The sequence below is a fragment of the Brassica napus genome, chromosome C9 (assembly GCF_020379485.1).
Source record: "Brassica napus cultivar Da-Ae chromosome C9, Da-Ae, whole genome shotgun sequence".
In the NCBI taxonomy this organism is placed as follows: domain Eukaryota; kingdom Viridiplantae; phylum Streptophyta; class Magnoliopsida; order Brassicales; family Brassicaceae; genus Brassica; species Brassica napus.
Window position 1 is genome coordinate 29,807,033 of NC_063452.1, and position 14,527 is coordinate 29,821,559.

The window sequence follows — 14,527 nt, forward strand, 5'->3', positions numbered from 1 at the left end:
CCGTCCCCCAAACCTTGTTCGATTGGCAAAATGATGGTATAGTGCCTGCATAATAATTCCACGCCCCACCAGGGAGTCTTCTTCCTAAACCGTTGTGATCGGGCTTCGAGTCCTTAAAATCCTTGAAGTTGAATATCCATTGCTGAGCAAAGAGATGATCAAGGAAGCAAATTCTCTCGCTCCTGAAATGTTGTGGGTTAGCGTCGTACCTCTTCCTCAGCACATTAATCCAAGCATCAATATGCTGCATATAAAATAGAGTACAAGTCAGAAGATATCAGACGACTTAGTGGTAAGTCTTCTACGTAGACGACTTACCAGACGACTTACAAGTAAGTCGTAGACGAATTAAGTCGTCTGATAAGTCGTCTACGTAGAAGACTTACCAGACGACTTACAAGTAAGTCGTCTACGTCATAGCAGAAGACTTACACAGTCCTCCAGCCACTCTAGGGAGGTTCGGAGGATTTGATACCACCAAGTTCTACTTTTACGTGGTTTTTTATCGAGAGCTGTTCTATAATGACTGCAAACACAAAATGTTGAAAAGCAATCAGGTTTTATGGGAAAAGCAAGCTATTATGTGAAAAGCAAGCTATTATGGGAAAAGCAAACACTTACGGACAAGATTTCAACCAATCAGCGAGCTCCTTAACTTCGTCTTGTCAATTGGTGCAAAAGGATTATAGCCTGGATAAAGCTTTTGTTTGAAATGATCACTCTGGCCGTTCTGTTTGCCGTATAAGGAGATTTCTGTGAGGCAGCAAGTTTCCTTGTTCGATCACTCTTTGCACGGCAAAGTGCCAAAGCAGCATCCCTCTTTTCTAGATATCTAGCATCCTCCTTCTGTAAATCTGAAACAGTGGATTGATTTTTGTCCAATAGAACAAGGCTCGGTTCTGGAGCTTTATCTTCCGAGGAACTAGCATCTGCGGGCACAGCTGCGGGCACATCTGCGGGCACATCTGGACCTTTATCCTCCGCCAAGCTCTTCCTTCCCGCGTTCGTCCCATTGACACTTTCACTCTGCAATATACAAGATGGGTTTATACAATAATAACCAAAGATCCATTTCAAACAATAATAACCAATGAGTGTCTTCAAACATGAAACAAAATACATATATAAAATCAATACACTATAAACAAAGCACACATGTTCTGACATACAAGAAACAAAGCAAATGCAACTTTTCAATTCTTATTCTTAAGACTTTGTCTAGTCAATCTCTTGTTGTGAGAGGATTCGTTACTAACCCCGGGTTCGAGCGTCGGTTTAGGTGGAGAGGTAGTGTTTTGAGATGATGTCCCTTTCCGTTTTGTGGTGATACCAACCTTCTTCTCCACAGCTTCCACCCTTTCCGACAGATACTTGATCTCCTTAAGGCACGTCCCAAACCCTTCCCTCATGGCATCAGCTATGTCCTTGAACATGGTTTTAGTATCCTCTTTGGTCAACCCACCAACAGTCGTAGTCATCTCTTCACTAGCCTCTGCAGCTGCCTCTTCACTAGCTTCTGCAGCTGCCTCTTCACTAGCTTCAGCAGGTGCCTCTTTACGAGTTTTCTTCCGAGGTCTTGGACTGTCTTCCTTCACTACCTTTTTCTTCGCTGGACTCACAACCGCCGGCTTTGTATTGACCCAAGTACCGGTGACTTCCCAGCAATCCATGGTCCACTTCCACGGTTTCTTCACAAACATGAGTTTAATTATGTTCTCCGCGAGCGTGTCCTCAACATCAAACTCCCATTTTGGAAACATTTCAGCAGTGTCCTTTTCAACAAAGTTGATTACCCTAGTCTGCAGTAAATAGAAGATATGAACTTACATATTTGACGGATTAATAAAGATGGAAAGAAAAGACTTCACAGACGACTTATAATTAAGTCGTCTGGAAAGTCTTCCAGCTGGACGACTTAGTAGACGACTTATAATTAAGTCGTCTGTAAAGTCTTCCAGCTGGATGACTTAGTAGAAGACTTATAATTAAGTAGTCTGGATAGTCTTCCCAGACGACTTAATTATAAGGCTTCTACTAAGTCATCCAGCTGGAAGACTTTCCAGACGACTTAATTATAAGTCTTCTACTAAGTCGTCTAATTGGAAGACTTATCAGACGACTTAATTATAAGTTTTCTGCGAAGTCGTCCAGATTGAAGTAAATACCTGACTGAGGATAGCCTCTTTAAACTGTCTGCATCCTTTGCGACCCTTGTAAGCCAGTATCGGTGGAGACGGATTGTTTGGGAGAGGATTACCAAAAGTAGCACCCAATTCCGGAAGAGCTGTGTACACCCAGACCTGGAGAGCTTGCGCAAACCCATTAATAGTGTAACAACCCGAAATATCTCTGCCCTTCACAGAGTCCATCAGCACCTTAAACGCGACTCTCCCCCATGGATAATTCTCAAACCGTTCTAGCTCCATCACTAGCCTTGCCAGACTAACCCGTGTAGGGGTTGAATACTTTTTCCCTTCAATGTATCCAGTGAAGATGGCAAGGTACGCGAGCCGCTTGCGATCATCCCGAGACCACCCTGCGCATCTCTCAGGTGCTGCTATTATCTCCTGAGTAGATGGCCCAGCTTCGACATGAACTCCCAGCATCTCCCAAAAAGAAGTCAGCTCCTTTGTAACAGCAGAGTGAGGTCTCTCAAGGTCCTCGATGTACTCGCAGTTTAGACCAGTGAGGTTTTCAAACTCTAACAGTGAAAACCTCACAGGTTCTGGACCAACGAGACTCCACAGCTCATACTTCTTCTTTATGTCCAGCTGGAAACCGAGCATGTAGTGAACCAGCCTTGAGGCCCAATCAAATCCCAGCTCTTGGAACTTGATGAAAACTCCCAACTTCGACTCCTTCAGCTCTTCATATTCGTCATCATGAAGAGCTTTCTTTAAAGCAGCATGCAACGTCCAACAAGTATGATACGAAATGCTATGCACTGCGGGGGGCTCTTCCCCTAATGTATATATCCTACGGGGGAGTTCTGGCATCTCCATTTTTTTTTTGCCTGCAAAACAATCAAAGACAACCATCTCAAACAATCAAAGACTTATAATTAAGTCGTCTGGCAAGTTTTCCAGCTGAAAGACTTATAATTAAGTCGTCTGAAAGACTTTCCAGACGACTTAATTATAAGTCTTCCAAGACTTCCAGTTTTATGTTCACCTTTTCCTCAATCAATCACTCGACAATAAGAGATATAACTTACCGGCAGCGGAGTTCAACGAGACGCCTCTGAGAGAATGCGCGCTAGGGTTTCCTCTCGGATCTTAAATAGAGGAAGCGGCTGTGAGAACGGTGGTGAGAACGACGGTGATAACGGCGGAGGGATAACCGGCGGTGAGAACGATGAGAACGATGGATTAGAGAGAATCGACGAAAATCGCCTTTGAAATCGCCTTTGAGAGAAACGGCTTTAGGGTTTTCTGATTTTCGATAAACAGTGAAAAAAAAACACCTTATATATGGCCGGTAAATAATCCGGTTAGGTTTAAAAGTACATTGTAAAATTAAAGGTTTGCTCCGGTTTGGACGACTTACTAGTAAGTCGTCTGTTGAATACTGTACATCAGACGACTTACTAGTAAGTCGTCCCAGACCTTAAATTTAACCCCTAAACTAAATTGACTAAATTAACTAACTAACCACGTTATAAACCCGTAGTTATACTTAAATAGTGTTTACTATACACAGAAATAAAAACACTTAGGTAAATTTTAAAGTTTTCAAAAAAAATATTTATGCATTCCAAAATCTAACCCTAAGAACACATACAATACTACAACATATGTTGGCAAAACCTAAACCAAAAAATATCATGACTCACTACTTTCACTCATCTATGTTGAAAACAATTAACTTTTGTTATATCTTAATTTATATCTCTTAAAACATATGTTAATTACATAATTTCAATTTTTCACTTATCAAAATATTTTTTACAAAATTTTTAAATTATTTCTAAGTAAAACTAGTCCAGACGACTTACTGGGGTTAGAAACGTAAAACAATTTCGGTTTTTTTGTTTGTTCACAAGGGGTTGGTTGTAATTTCAATAGCCTTTTAGGTTACTTTTGCATTTGATTCAAGTTTGGGTTAACTTTTGTGTTTGAAATCAAGTTGTGAGTCAATATTGACAATTTTCCCAAAAATGATACACAAAACCATAGAACACAGAGAATAGTTTGAAAATATTCTTCTCGAGAGGTCTTTGTTAATAAATTTTTAAACTCTATTAATTTTCTTGCAATCTTGAAATTTTTGTCGCATCATAAACATTGATTCTCTTTGTTGTATTATATTGGTCCTATTCCATTTAAGATCTATATATATATTCTTTGGTTTATAATTCATTCAACCGTAATAAATAAATTTTGAAAAGACCAATTTTTAATGGGGAGATTTACCAAATATGATTCAAAACTTGATTTTGATTGCAAAAGTAGGGGTGAACCTAAGTTCTGTGCAATCAAAATCCATTGATAACTGATAAATAAACTTAATCTTTTTTTTGTCAAGATAAATAAGCTTTACCTTAATTAAATAACTAAAATGTTAAATCAAATGTTAAATTTTAACCAAGTTCAATTTAATACCCAAAGCCTAAACATAAGGTAGAAGGCTTTAAACCCTAGAGGTTCTCTCTTTTGTTTTTACTTGGTGGCTTCAGGATTGTTGTCAGCATTAAAGTCATTGGTTGTCTTCAACGATTCTTCTGTTGCGTTCTTCCCAGCTTCATGAGGACTGGTTAAAGTCTTCTCAACGTCTGCAGTCTTAGTGCCTTGGGCAGGTTGTTCAGTGTCTTTAGTCTGAGTGGATCACTCATCCCTTGAGGCATACCATGAATGTCCACAGGCAATACACTCCAGCTAGATGCATAAAACAAAATCAGTGTGTGAATATTATGATCAAAGAATATGCACAGAAAAGAGAAGAAGATCTTAATATGGAAAGCACAAGAACCTGATAGCGATCTCCACGCCCAGCTTGAATGATATCCTTCAGGCCAACTTTAATTTCACTGCTTCTCGAGCATCTTACATCAGTCATCTGCATCCAAAGCCAATACATGACATGGTCAAAGACATTCTTCAACTGAAATCCAAGAAACTGGATAAAACTGACTGTCAGAAATGAAGAAACCTGCATCCGTACCGCATCATCAGGCTCATTCTTCTCTGTTTCCTCATCAGCTAAACCCTCCTGAATCCCATAAAACCAAATCTTATTTATTTAACATGTAAGAAATAATCATTACTATTTGCGCATTATAGAACAAATTCAGATTAATCTTTATACAAGTTATGTAATATAAAAATTTCCTAACCTTTAACTCAGTGGGTGACATTTTCAAAATCTTTGCAGGTTCTAACTCCCCATTGAGCAGTCGTTTAGCCAGCAGTGCAGTGTTCTACAGACAAAAAAAAAGAAAAGGAATTACTGTGCAAATCATCATAAGGCATTTCAAAATTTAGCAGGTCAAATCAGAATGTGACATAAATTCATAGATCAACTATTATGAATAAGGAGCATATATGCACAAACAATCAATGCAGATTCTAACCTTGAGATTGAACGCCAACGCCCTAATCCTTTGATTGTATTTAGAGTAATCCGATGCAAGAGAAACATGTAAAGCCAACTCAAGAGCACAAACCCGAGGAACAGCACCATCTGGCCAGAGAAAACTCTCATTCTGTCAAGCAGTTTAAACAAAAGGGTTATTCCAGCAACTAATGAATTCTTGATACATTTCAGATTATCAGAATGTTATTTGGTAAAATTTTTGGCAGGAACAAATATGAAAGGTGAGTGTATGAAAAGAGACACTTTGATCAAAAGGATATAAAAGTTTAGTTTAAGACCTTTAACGGATTATCGTGAGATCCATTCTCAGCCTGTTCAAGATGGGATCCAGCTGAACCCAAATTTCCTTCATCACCAGCGTTGGAGCATATGTTGTGGACTGCTTTCAGAAGCTTAGCTAAACATTTGTTACGATGAGCATCACCTGTTAGTGAATCAAACTTGCGTAGGATCAAATGGTACTCATCTTCCTCCTTTCTAACATCAACAGGAGGTATGTTTACTTTCCGGGAAGATCTTTTAGCCATCTCTACACGTTCCTCAGTTTCAAGGTCAGGAAGATCACCCAGTCTCGACATTGACTTTTCCACAAGGAGGTCAATTTCATGTTGTTTTGAAACTTCATAAACCTTATCAGTCAATTCCCACAGCGTCTTTTCATCGGTATCATACACCTTTTGCACGATAAAACCAGGGTTATCTCTGCGTTTCGGAAGTTGCTTATGAGCTGGAACAAAATACACCACACATCTATGCATCACAGATTCTGCGGGGGCCTCATCAAAATGGAAACTGTAGAACAGTTCTCGTGTATCATTTGCTTCCCAGTTTCCACCACCCTTTTTCTTTGCTTCTTCTCGACGATAAAACCACTGTCCCAGAATCATCATGCGTCCATCTTTTTTTTGGGTAATATCCTACCAAAAAAAAGAACTAAAGTCTTACTTGGAAGAACTGGTAAGCATATATAAAACATTCGGCAGCACGTACACAAGTACCTTGATAATGGCAACATAAGGCTTTAGACTATTGTCTTCTTGATACAAGAGCACCGAATCCTCCTGTGCAAGAAATTAAATGAATGTCAGAGATGCAAATGGCCTCTAAGCATTCAGGTGCAAAGGGAAAGGATGATGTAATAAGAAAAACACCCAGTCTCTAAACCAAATAAAAAGAGCAGCTATGACTAATACATTCTCACACAGAAATCAAAGTTCCTTCAAAACCCTAGATTCAACGATGCAATAACCAACAAGTAATTAAACAAGGTGCACTCGAAACCCATAATAATGCATCAATCTAGTCGACACAACTCACCAGTTGGTATCTGTAACCGCCGTGCTCGAACTGCCTGTAATGGGTTCTTCTCCCTTTGCCTTTACCCCTAACTTTAACCGGCTCACCAACCGGTTTCGCCCCATGGAGCTTCTCTCCTCCTTCCTTCTCATCCTCGTCATTTTTCTCCTTCTCTTCCTCGTCGCCGTCAGACTCTTCGTACAGCCTCACCATCTTACGCTTCCTCCTCTTTCCCTCCATTGTTTCCTCAAGTCTCCTTGAGTTCTGTCCCTGAGACCTCGTCTCCCGTACAATTTTCTCTTCGTCGTCACCCGGGGACACCTGAGCGGACCTCCGAGACCACACCATCTTTCTTCCTCCTCCCTGTGTAAATAAGAGAATGTAGAAAATTATTAAGATATGATAGAACGTGTAGTATGTATATTCACACACCTTCTTCGAAATGAACGTAATCTTTTATCTCACCACCTCTCAAAACTCGAATTTTATATAGAGAGATTACTTTCTTTACTTTTGGGGTTTACAAAGAGATTCCATATGTGTGTATATATATATAGATAGATAGACCCTGGGAAAAAAAATACTATTTACTACCTTGCCATTTTAAGTAGAAAATTATTTTATTTCTTAATTTTCTTTGACGATTTTTATGCAAAAATTTAATGATTTGAATAGTGAAAAAAATGTTTTAAAAGATTTTAGCTATGGAAAAAAATATTGAAACTATAAAAATAAAATCCATGTATTGACATGTGTGTTATCTCATTTTAATTTATGTTATATTTAGCTAAATTAAAACCTTTACTTTATAGTTAATTTCTTTTAGTCAATATATTGGAATAGTTATGTTTTAATTAGTAATAAATTTATAAATCAAATAATATCACTAATTCTGATCTTTGTTTCGATAAGTTTCAAAATGAAATTATATATATAAATTTTTATGTTTTAATGAAACTTAATTGAAAATTTTTATGTATTTTCTTTATAGAAAAAATAATTTAAATTAAGGTATTGATTTACTAAAAGAGATAGCTAAAGTGTAATTCAACTCAAAATATTTGAATAATTTGTAACATGGTAATAAAATTTTAAAATAAAATAAAATAATTTTTTCGTACAAATATAAATTTATTTCCAAAAACTAGTCAACTTTATCATATAGGATGCTTATTAATAAAATTAAGAGTGGTCAAATTTATCATTTAGGAAATATTATAAATTAAAAAAAATGGTCAAATTTATTATTTAGAAAATGTTATTAATCAAATAAAATTGGTCAAAATAGTAAATAAAATGTTTAATTTTATCATTTATGATATCTTATATATAAATAAGATTAAAATTGGGAAAGCAGTAAAAATAAAAGGTTATCAGTGAACACATATGTTTGTGCATAGAGATTAGTATTGTAGTTGTTGAAGGATTAAGTTGCTTGCATAAAATTGAATCAATACTTTTGTATTTTTCAAAATAGAAAGGTAATCAGTAATATATAGTTCAATGGTTTCTGCTGGTTCAATAGTTTTCTCAATTATACATATATTATTTTAATAGATTATGACCCAAAACAATTATTAAAAAGTTTTGAAATAAAAAAATATTTACTACGAAGTTACAACATAGAATTTATGGCCAGAGAACCCTTTCAAATAATTAAAATTGATTTGAATGAGACCAATCAATCCTTTATGGTATTATGTTTAGTTTTTGTGTCTTTTACATCATTAAAACATCCTTAGTCGTTTAATGTTTATCCATTACAACATCTTTAGATGAATTTGTGTAGAGTTTGTGAATTTTAAGAATCCATTGTTATTGGTTCTTGGATTTTAAAAATCTTAGTAGAATCCATTATTATTGGTTTAAGAATTTTCAAAATCCATTCAAATCTCTTGTTATTCAAAAATTTTAGTAGGGGTTATTGGTTGTTGTATTTTAATGGATTTGAAAATCCGAACTAAATATAGTGTTATTGGTTTTATGATTTTCAAATATGTATTAAAATCATGCGTTATTGGTTTAATGATTCATAAATTCTATATCAAATCAAGTGTTATTTAATCGTACGGATTTACTAATATATTTGATTTAATAATGGATTTGAATAGATTTATTTGGATTTTTTAGTTAAAAATACAAAGACTCAAATCCGAGGGATAATCTCCGGATTTGCATATTTTACTTGGATTTATAAATACTATATGAATTTCTAAATCAATCAAAATATATAAACCAATAACACCTCCTTAGTTATTATTGATTCTCTAATTCAACTAAATCTAGTGTTATTGAGAGATGAATTCTATTCATTTTTACTCATAAGACTTAACTTTCAAAATATCATATGTATCCATGTGATTTTCAAAATCCTTGTGATAAAAATATTAGAAAACAAAATAATTATTCTTACCAAATATCTATTGCACCTTAAGGGGGGTTATTGGAACCAAAATTTGGAAAGAGTTGAGTGATTGTAGAAATTGACAGATTTTTAAAAATTTAGTAGATTTCACAAATGTTTCCTAATTTCTATCAAATATTTTGTATTGATTTCTATAGATTATTATTGATTATTAAGAATTTGCACAATATAGTTTTTTTGAAAAGTTTTTTCTTCTAAGGTACAAAAAAAGTTGTAGAAATTTTCAACAATGAATTTCGATGAGACACTATTATATTATCGTTTGGTGTGTTTACATAGACAAATGCATTTTATGGATTGGTTATTTGTGTTATGCATGGTTTGTTCTTAGTTATGTTGTGAAAATAATCGTTTTTTATCTTCATACTATGACATATTTTTAACAGTTTTGTTTTCATTGACAATTTTTTTGAGACACCACTTATACAAACGAAAAATTATGTTAGGACACACCAACTACGAAACTTACCGACAAATAGATCTTCTGAAAATCACATGTCAAACAAGAAAAATATTATATACTTTTACATTTTTGAATATATAATTATTTTTAAAAATATTATATTTTTAATATAAATAATAATAATTAGATTTACAATTCTTAATAATTTTTTAAAAAATTTTAAAAAATAGTTTCAAAAAACATTTTCGAATTTCAAAAAGAAAATTTGAAAAAAATATTTTTTTAAAAAATAGAAAAATTATAAAAAATTTCGCATTTGAAAATAAAATATATAAGAACAACTTTTTATTTTATTTTTATTTTTTATTACTTATACATCTATACCGTAAGGGGTAAAATAGTCTTTTACATTTTTAATGAAATTTTTTTTGGTCATTTTCTTTTTTTAATGCTATTTTTGTAACAAAATCTTTTAAAATGGCTATTTAAGAAAATTGTTCAATTTTGTATGTATAAGTATTATTTTCTTTTTAATTTGAAAGCAAATAATAAATAATCATGCTATATGATTTAGAAAATAAATATATTTTATATTTATTTTACAAAAAATGATAGAAAAGAGGTAATACAAATTCATGAAAATCTATATCAATCTAAAAAAGTTATGATCAAATTTCATAAGTCAATGTATATAAATTTTCACGATCCACGTAACTTTTTTAAATCTATCAACTCTCAAAATTCACAAACTCTATACAAATTCATCTCCCAGTAACCTCTCCCTTAGACATTTTGTCAACCACTTAGAAACCAGTTCAACTTTTAAGAAGAAAAGGAACATCTTTAAATATTCTTGGATTAGTATTATTAATGTGTTTGTTTATGTCTCTAGTTGTAAGAATTTGTGCTCGAAGTTATACATATTTTGGTCCTTTTTTTTACTAAAATTACCTTCTGATAACAAGTATATACAATATGATAAATATTTTTGGCATCAATCGTTTTACTCTTAAGTGAAATTTTAAGTTTAACTGTCCAAAGTAAAACAGCATGAAACCTAAAATTACATTTATTGATATATTTAATTTTGTAAAAATATAATATCATAAAAATAATGAAATTACCTGAAAAATAGTACTATCAGATTATTTTTAGATATTTTAGATATTTATAAAATTATTTAAGGATGTGTGAAAATTTATATATGAAAATAAATGAAAATATAATTTCTTAAAATCTATGCACTTCTTAGATTAAAAAGGCATTCTTAGATATTCTAATTAACAACCTCTTCAAACCAATGAAATTTTCCATGTTTATTTGTCTTTTACAAATATCTTTGATGAATTTTAAAAAATAAATCTTTCTCTTTCCTAATCATTTTGTGATTGTCCTGATGTTTTTGTGCTGTTATTGGGGTTGTGATTTGCAATTCTCCGCAATTCCTTATATACAAGACTAATGATTGCAATGTTTGACAGTCAAACATTCCAACTGTAGTGGCTCCAAAGGTTACCACAAAAAGTTGCAATGACTCATCACCAAATGTTATAACAAATTTGTGGTTGTTGTGATTTTTTATTTTGTAATTCTAGTTGTGATTCACAATTGTCCACAATTTCTTATAATATTTTGAGTAAAAAAAGTATTCTTCTACATTTTTTCTATAATAGAGAAACTATATTGTATAAACATACATTGAAGCAAATACACATCTATAATATAAACCATTTATTTCAGAGGAAAATATTTTTAAAAAAATTGGTTGGGTTGGAGATGTTCTAACATAAAAAGTTGCAATGGTTCATCACCAAATGTAATTTGATTTTATTTGATTTTATGTAGTTAAATATGTATTATTTCATTTATAATGATATAATAATTTTGAATATTTACTTTGATTAAAAAAATAAACAATTATAATTTAGGGAATTTGCCAAATATGACTCACAACTTGATTTTAAATACAAACCTATACCCAAACTTGAATCAAATGCAAAACTAACATAAAAGCCTTGTGAAAATACAGTCAGTCCCTTGCGACCAAACAAAAAAACAGAAGCTATTTTTACGAATATAGCTCCAGTAAGTCGTCTGAGATGCTAGAAGTCTTCTAGACGACTTCCAACTAAGACTTCTGGTGTAGCTGATCTTAAAAATAATTTGTAATTTTTTTAAAAAATATTTTGATAAGCGAAAAATTAAAACCATGTAATTATAAACAGTTTTAAGTGATATAAATTAAAATATAACAAAACTGAATTGTTTTCAACATAGATGAGTGTAGGTAGTGAATCATGGTATTCTTTGGTCTAGGGTTTGGCAATATATGTTGTAGTATTGTATGTATTCTTAGGGTTAGATTTTGGAAAACTTGAATGTTTTTTTAAAAAATTAAATTTTTACCTGTAAGTGTTTATTTTTGTGTATAGTAAACACTTTAGAAGTTTAATTTGATTTTATGAAGTGTTTAGTTAGTTAATTAAGTTTAGGGGTTATGTTCAAGGTCTAGACGACTTCCATGGAAGTCGTCTGGTGAATAATTTTAGCTGGACGACTTACATGTAAGCCGTCTAAATATTCCCGCCTAAAATTTTTAAGAAAATAATTTTCCCGCTTAAATTATTTAAACTAGACAACTTACTTGTAAGTCGTCTGGGAAGTCTTCTATTTTAGTTTCCCGCTAAAAATATTTTAATTTCCCGCTAAAAATATTAAAGTCTTCTGGGCGACTTACAAGTAAGTCGTCTAGGAAGTCGTCTAAATCAAAAATATTTTAACCTAATTGGATTTTTTGTCTCTCTATATAAAGAAAAATTTACACATTCTCTCTTCTCCTCTCAAATGGCTGCAACAAAAATGTAATGTTCATCATTCTAAAACTCTTCAACCTCTCTCTAATCTCTTTGAACTTATAAACACTAAGCTTTATATCAATTTATTGTTTTTGTCTCATGTCTTTCTCACTAATTTATCTTGTTTTTGTAGGTTTTTCATCACATGATTCTCATATTCCACTCATTTAAAGCTAGATCTATCTATTTTAGATATGTATTTTTGTGTGTTCTATAAAAGTAGATTTATCTAATCTTCCACTCATTTTCTCTGTTTTTAAGCCATTTGAACGTTTTTAGATATGCAGGTTTTTCAGATCTGGATTTGGTTATGTAGGTTTTTCATATCTGTAAGACTTCTGGGACGACTTACCTGTTAGTCGTCTAAATATAATGCGCTAGACGACTTCCAGGAAGTCTTCCAGAAGTCGTCTGGACTTCCTGGAAGTCTTCTGACGAAGTCTTCCTTTCATAACAAATCTGAGCGTTTTGGTAAGTTTTTATGTCTGATTTTTCTTCATTTGGTAGCTTCCTGTTGTATAAAGGTCTTACTTTTTTTCCCAAACTAAAACTCTCCAGACCCACTCTAACCTCTTTGACTTGAAAACACCAAACTTTATATGAATTTTTAGTTTTGTATCATGTCTTTCTCACTAATCTATCTTTTTTTTTGCAGGTTTTTAATCAGATGGTTCTCATCTTCCACTCATTTAAAGGTAGATCTATTAATTTTAGATATGCATTTTTGTGTGTTCTATAAAGGTAGATTTATCTAATCTTCCACTCATTTTCTCTGTTTTTAAGCCATTTGAACGTTTTTTGATATGTAGGTTTTTAAGATCTGGAAGACTTCTGGGACGACTTACCTGTTAGTCGTCTAAAATATAATTCGCTAGACGACTTCCAGGAAGTCTTCCAAACGACTTCTAGGAAGTCTTCCAGACGACTTCCAGAAAGTCTTCCAGACGACTTTCAGGAAGTCTTCTGACTAAGTCTTCTTCCATATCAAGTGGAGTCCATGATTTTCTTTGTAGAGGAATGATCTATAATAGTTTTGTTTGTGGTATGTTTTGTGATTTTCATGTCTACTCTTTTAGTTGTGATTTTTTTGTAAAATCAGTAATAATATTTTCCAAGATGTAATACATGTGTTAACAATGTGTTTACACATTTACAAATCAATGAAATAATAGACTACAATAGCCTTTCTCTTATCTTTGGATCTCCCATATGCAATAATAAACTCCAATGACATTCTTCTCATCTTAATAAACAAGAATGTTGGTAGCTTTATATTGATACAACATTTTAAGAAGCATTTTAACCCTTCTTCCAACTCATAACAATAATTATCATTAGTGTCTATAACAATAATACTTAAGAGATCAAAACAAACAATAGTAACTAGTCAAAGCATATATCAATTCGAGACTACTTCCATGTAAGTCTCTGCATTGACCAGAAGATTTCCATGTAAGTCGTCTACAGCCAGACATACTTCATGCGTTATCTCGAGCAAGTTACGAACTTGTCTATCACTTGTAACATGAATAGGAGGAAGGTCTGGAGCCATCTGTTGTAATGAGTAAGTTAACTCCACAGACTCTGTGTTCATGTCCAGGTTATAATCTTCTTGAGCCATTACAACAAGATCAGCATGTGTCGAACCTTCACTCAAAAATAACACTCTCGCTCCTTTGAAATGATCAACCACAAAATTCCAACATCCATCTTTCAACAACCATTCTCCATACACTGCATGTAACTGACGCATCATCTGAAAAAGTCAAAATAAAACACATTTGCAAACATAGAACAAAGAAAACGAAAGTTTATTAAAGATCGACGAAGACGACTTCAATCTAAGTCTTCCAGACGACTAAAATATATGTAGTCTGGTCAACGCAGATGTTATTTTTACAATTGACTTTGAAATCTGTTATCTGAGACGACTGAAAAATAAGTCGTCTACTTTTG

The 14,527-nt window shown here is 33.1% G+C and overlaps 1 protein-coding gene across 1 annotated transcript; it reads right to left on the reverse strand.

The window, feature by feature from the left end:
- Positions 1-4,516: 4,516 nt before the first annotated feature.
- Positions 4,517-8,747, reverse strand: LOC125592919. The gene is made up of 3 exons (XM_048768598.1): positions 6,910-8,747; positions 6,591-6,653; positions 4,517-6,509 (listed from the first exon to the last, which is right to left on the reverse strand). Exons 1-3 carry the CDS (start codon positions 7,234-7,236, stop codon positions 5,859-5,861), a joined length of 1,041 nt encoding a protein of 346 aa, XP_048624555.1. The 5' UTR covers positions 7,237-8,747; the 3' UTR covers positions 4,517-5,858.
- Positions 8,748-14,527: the final 5,780 nt, after the last annotated feature.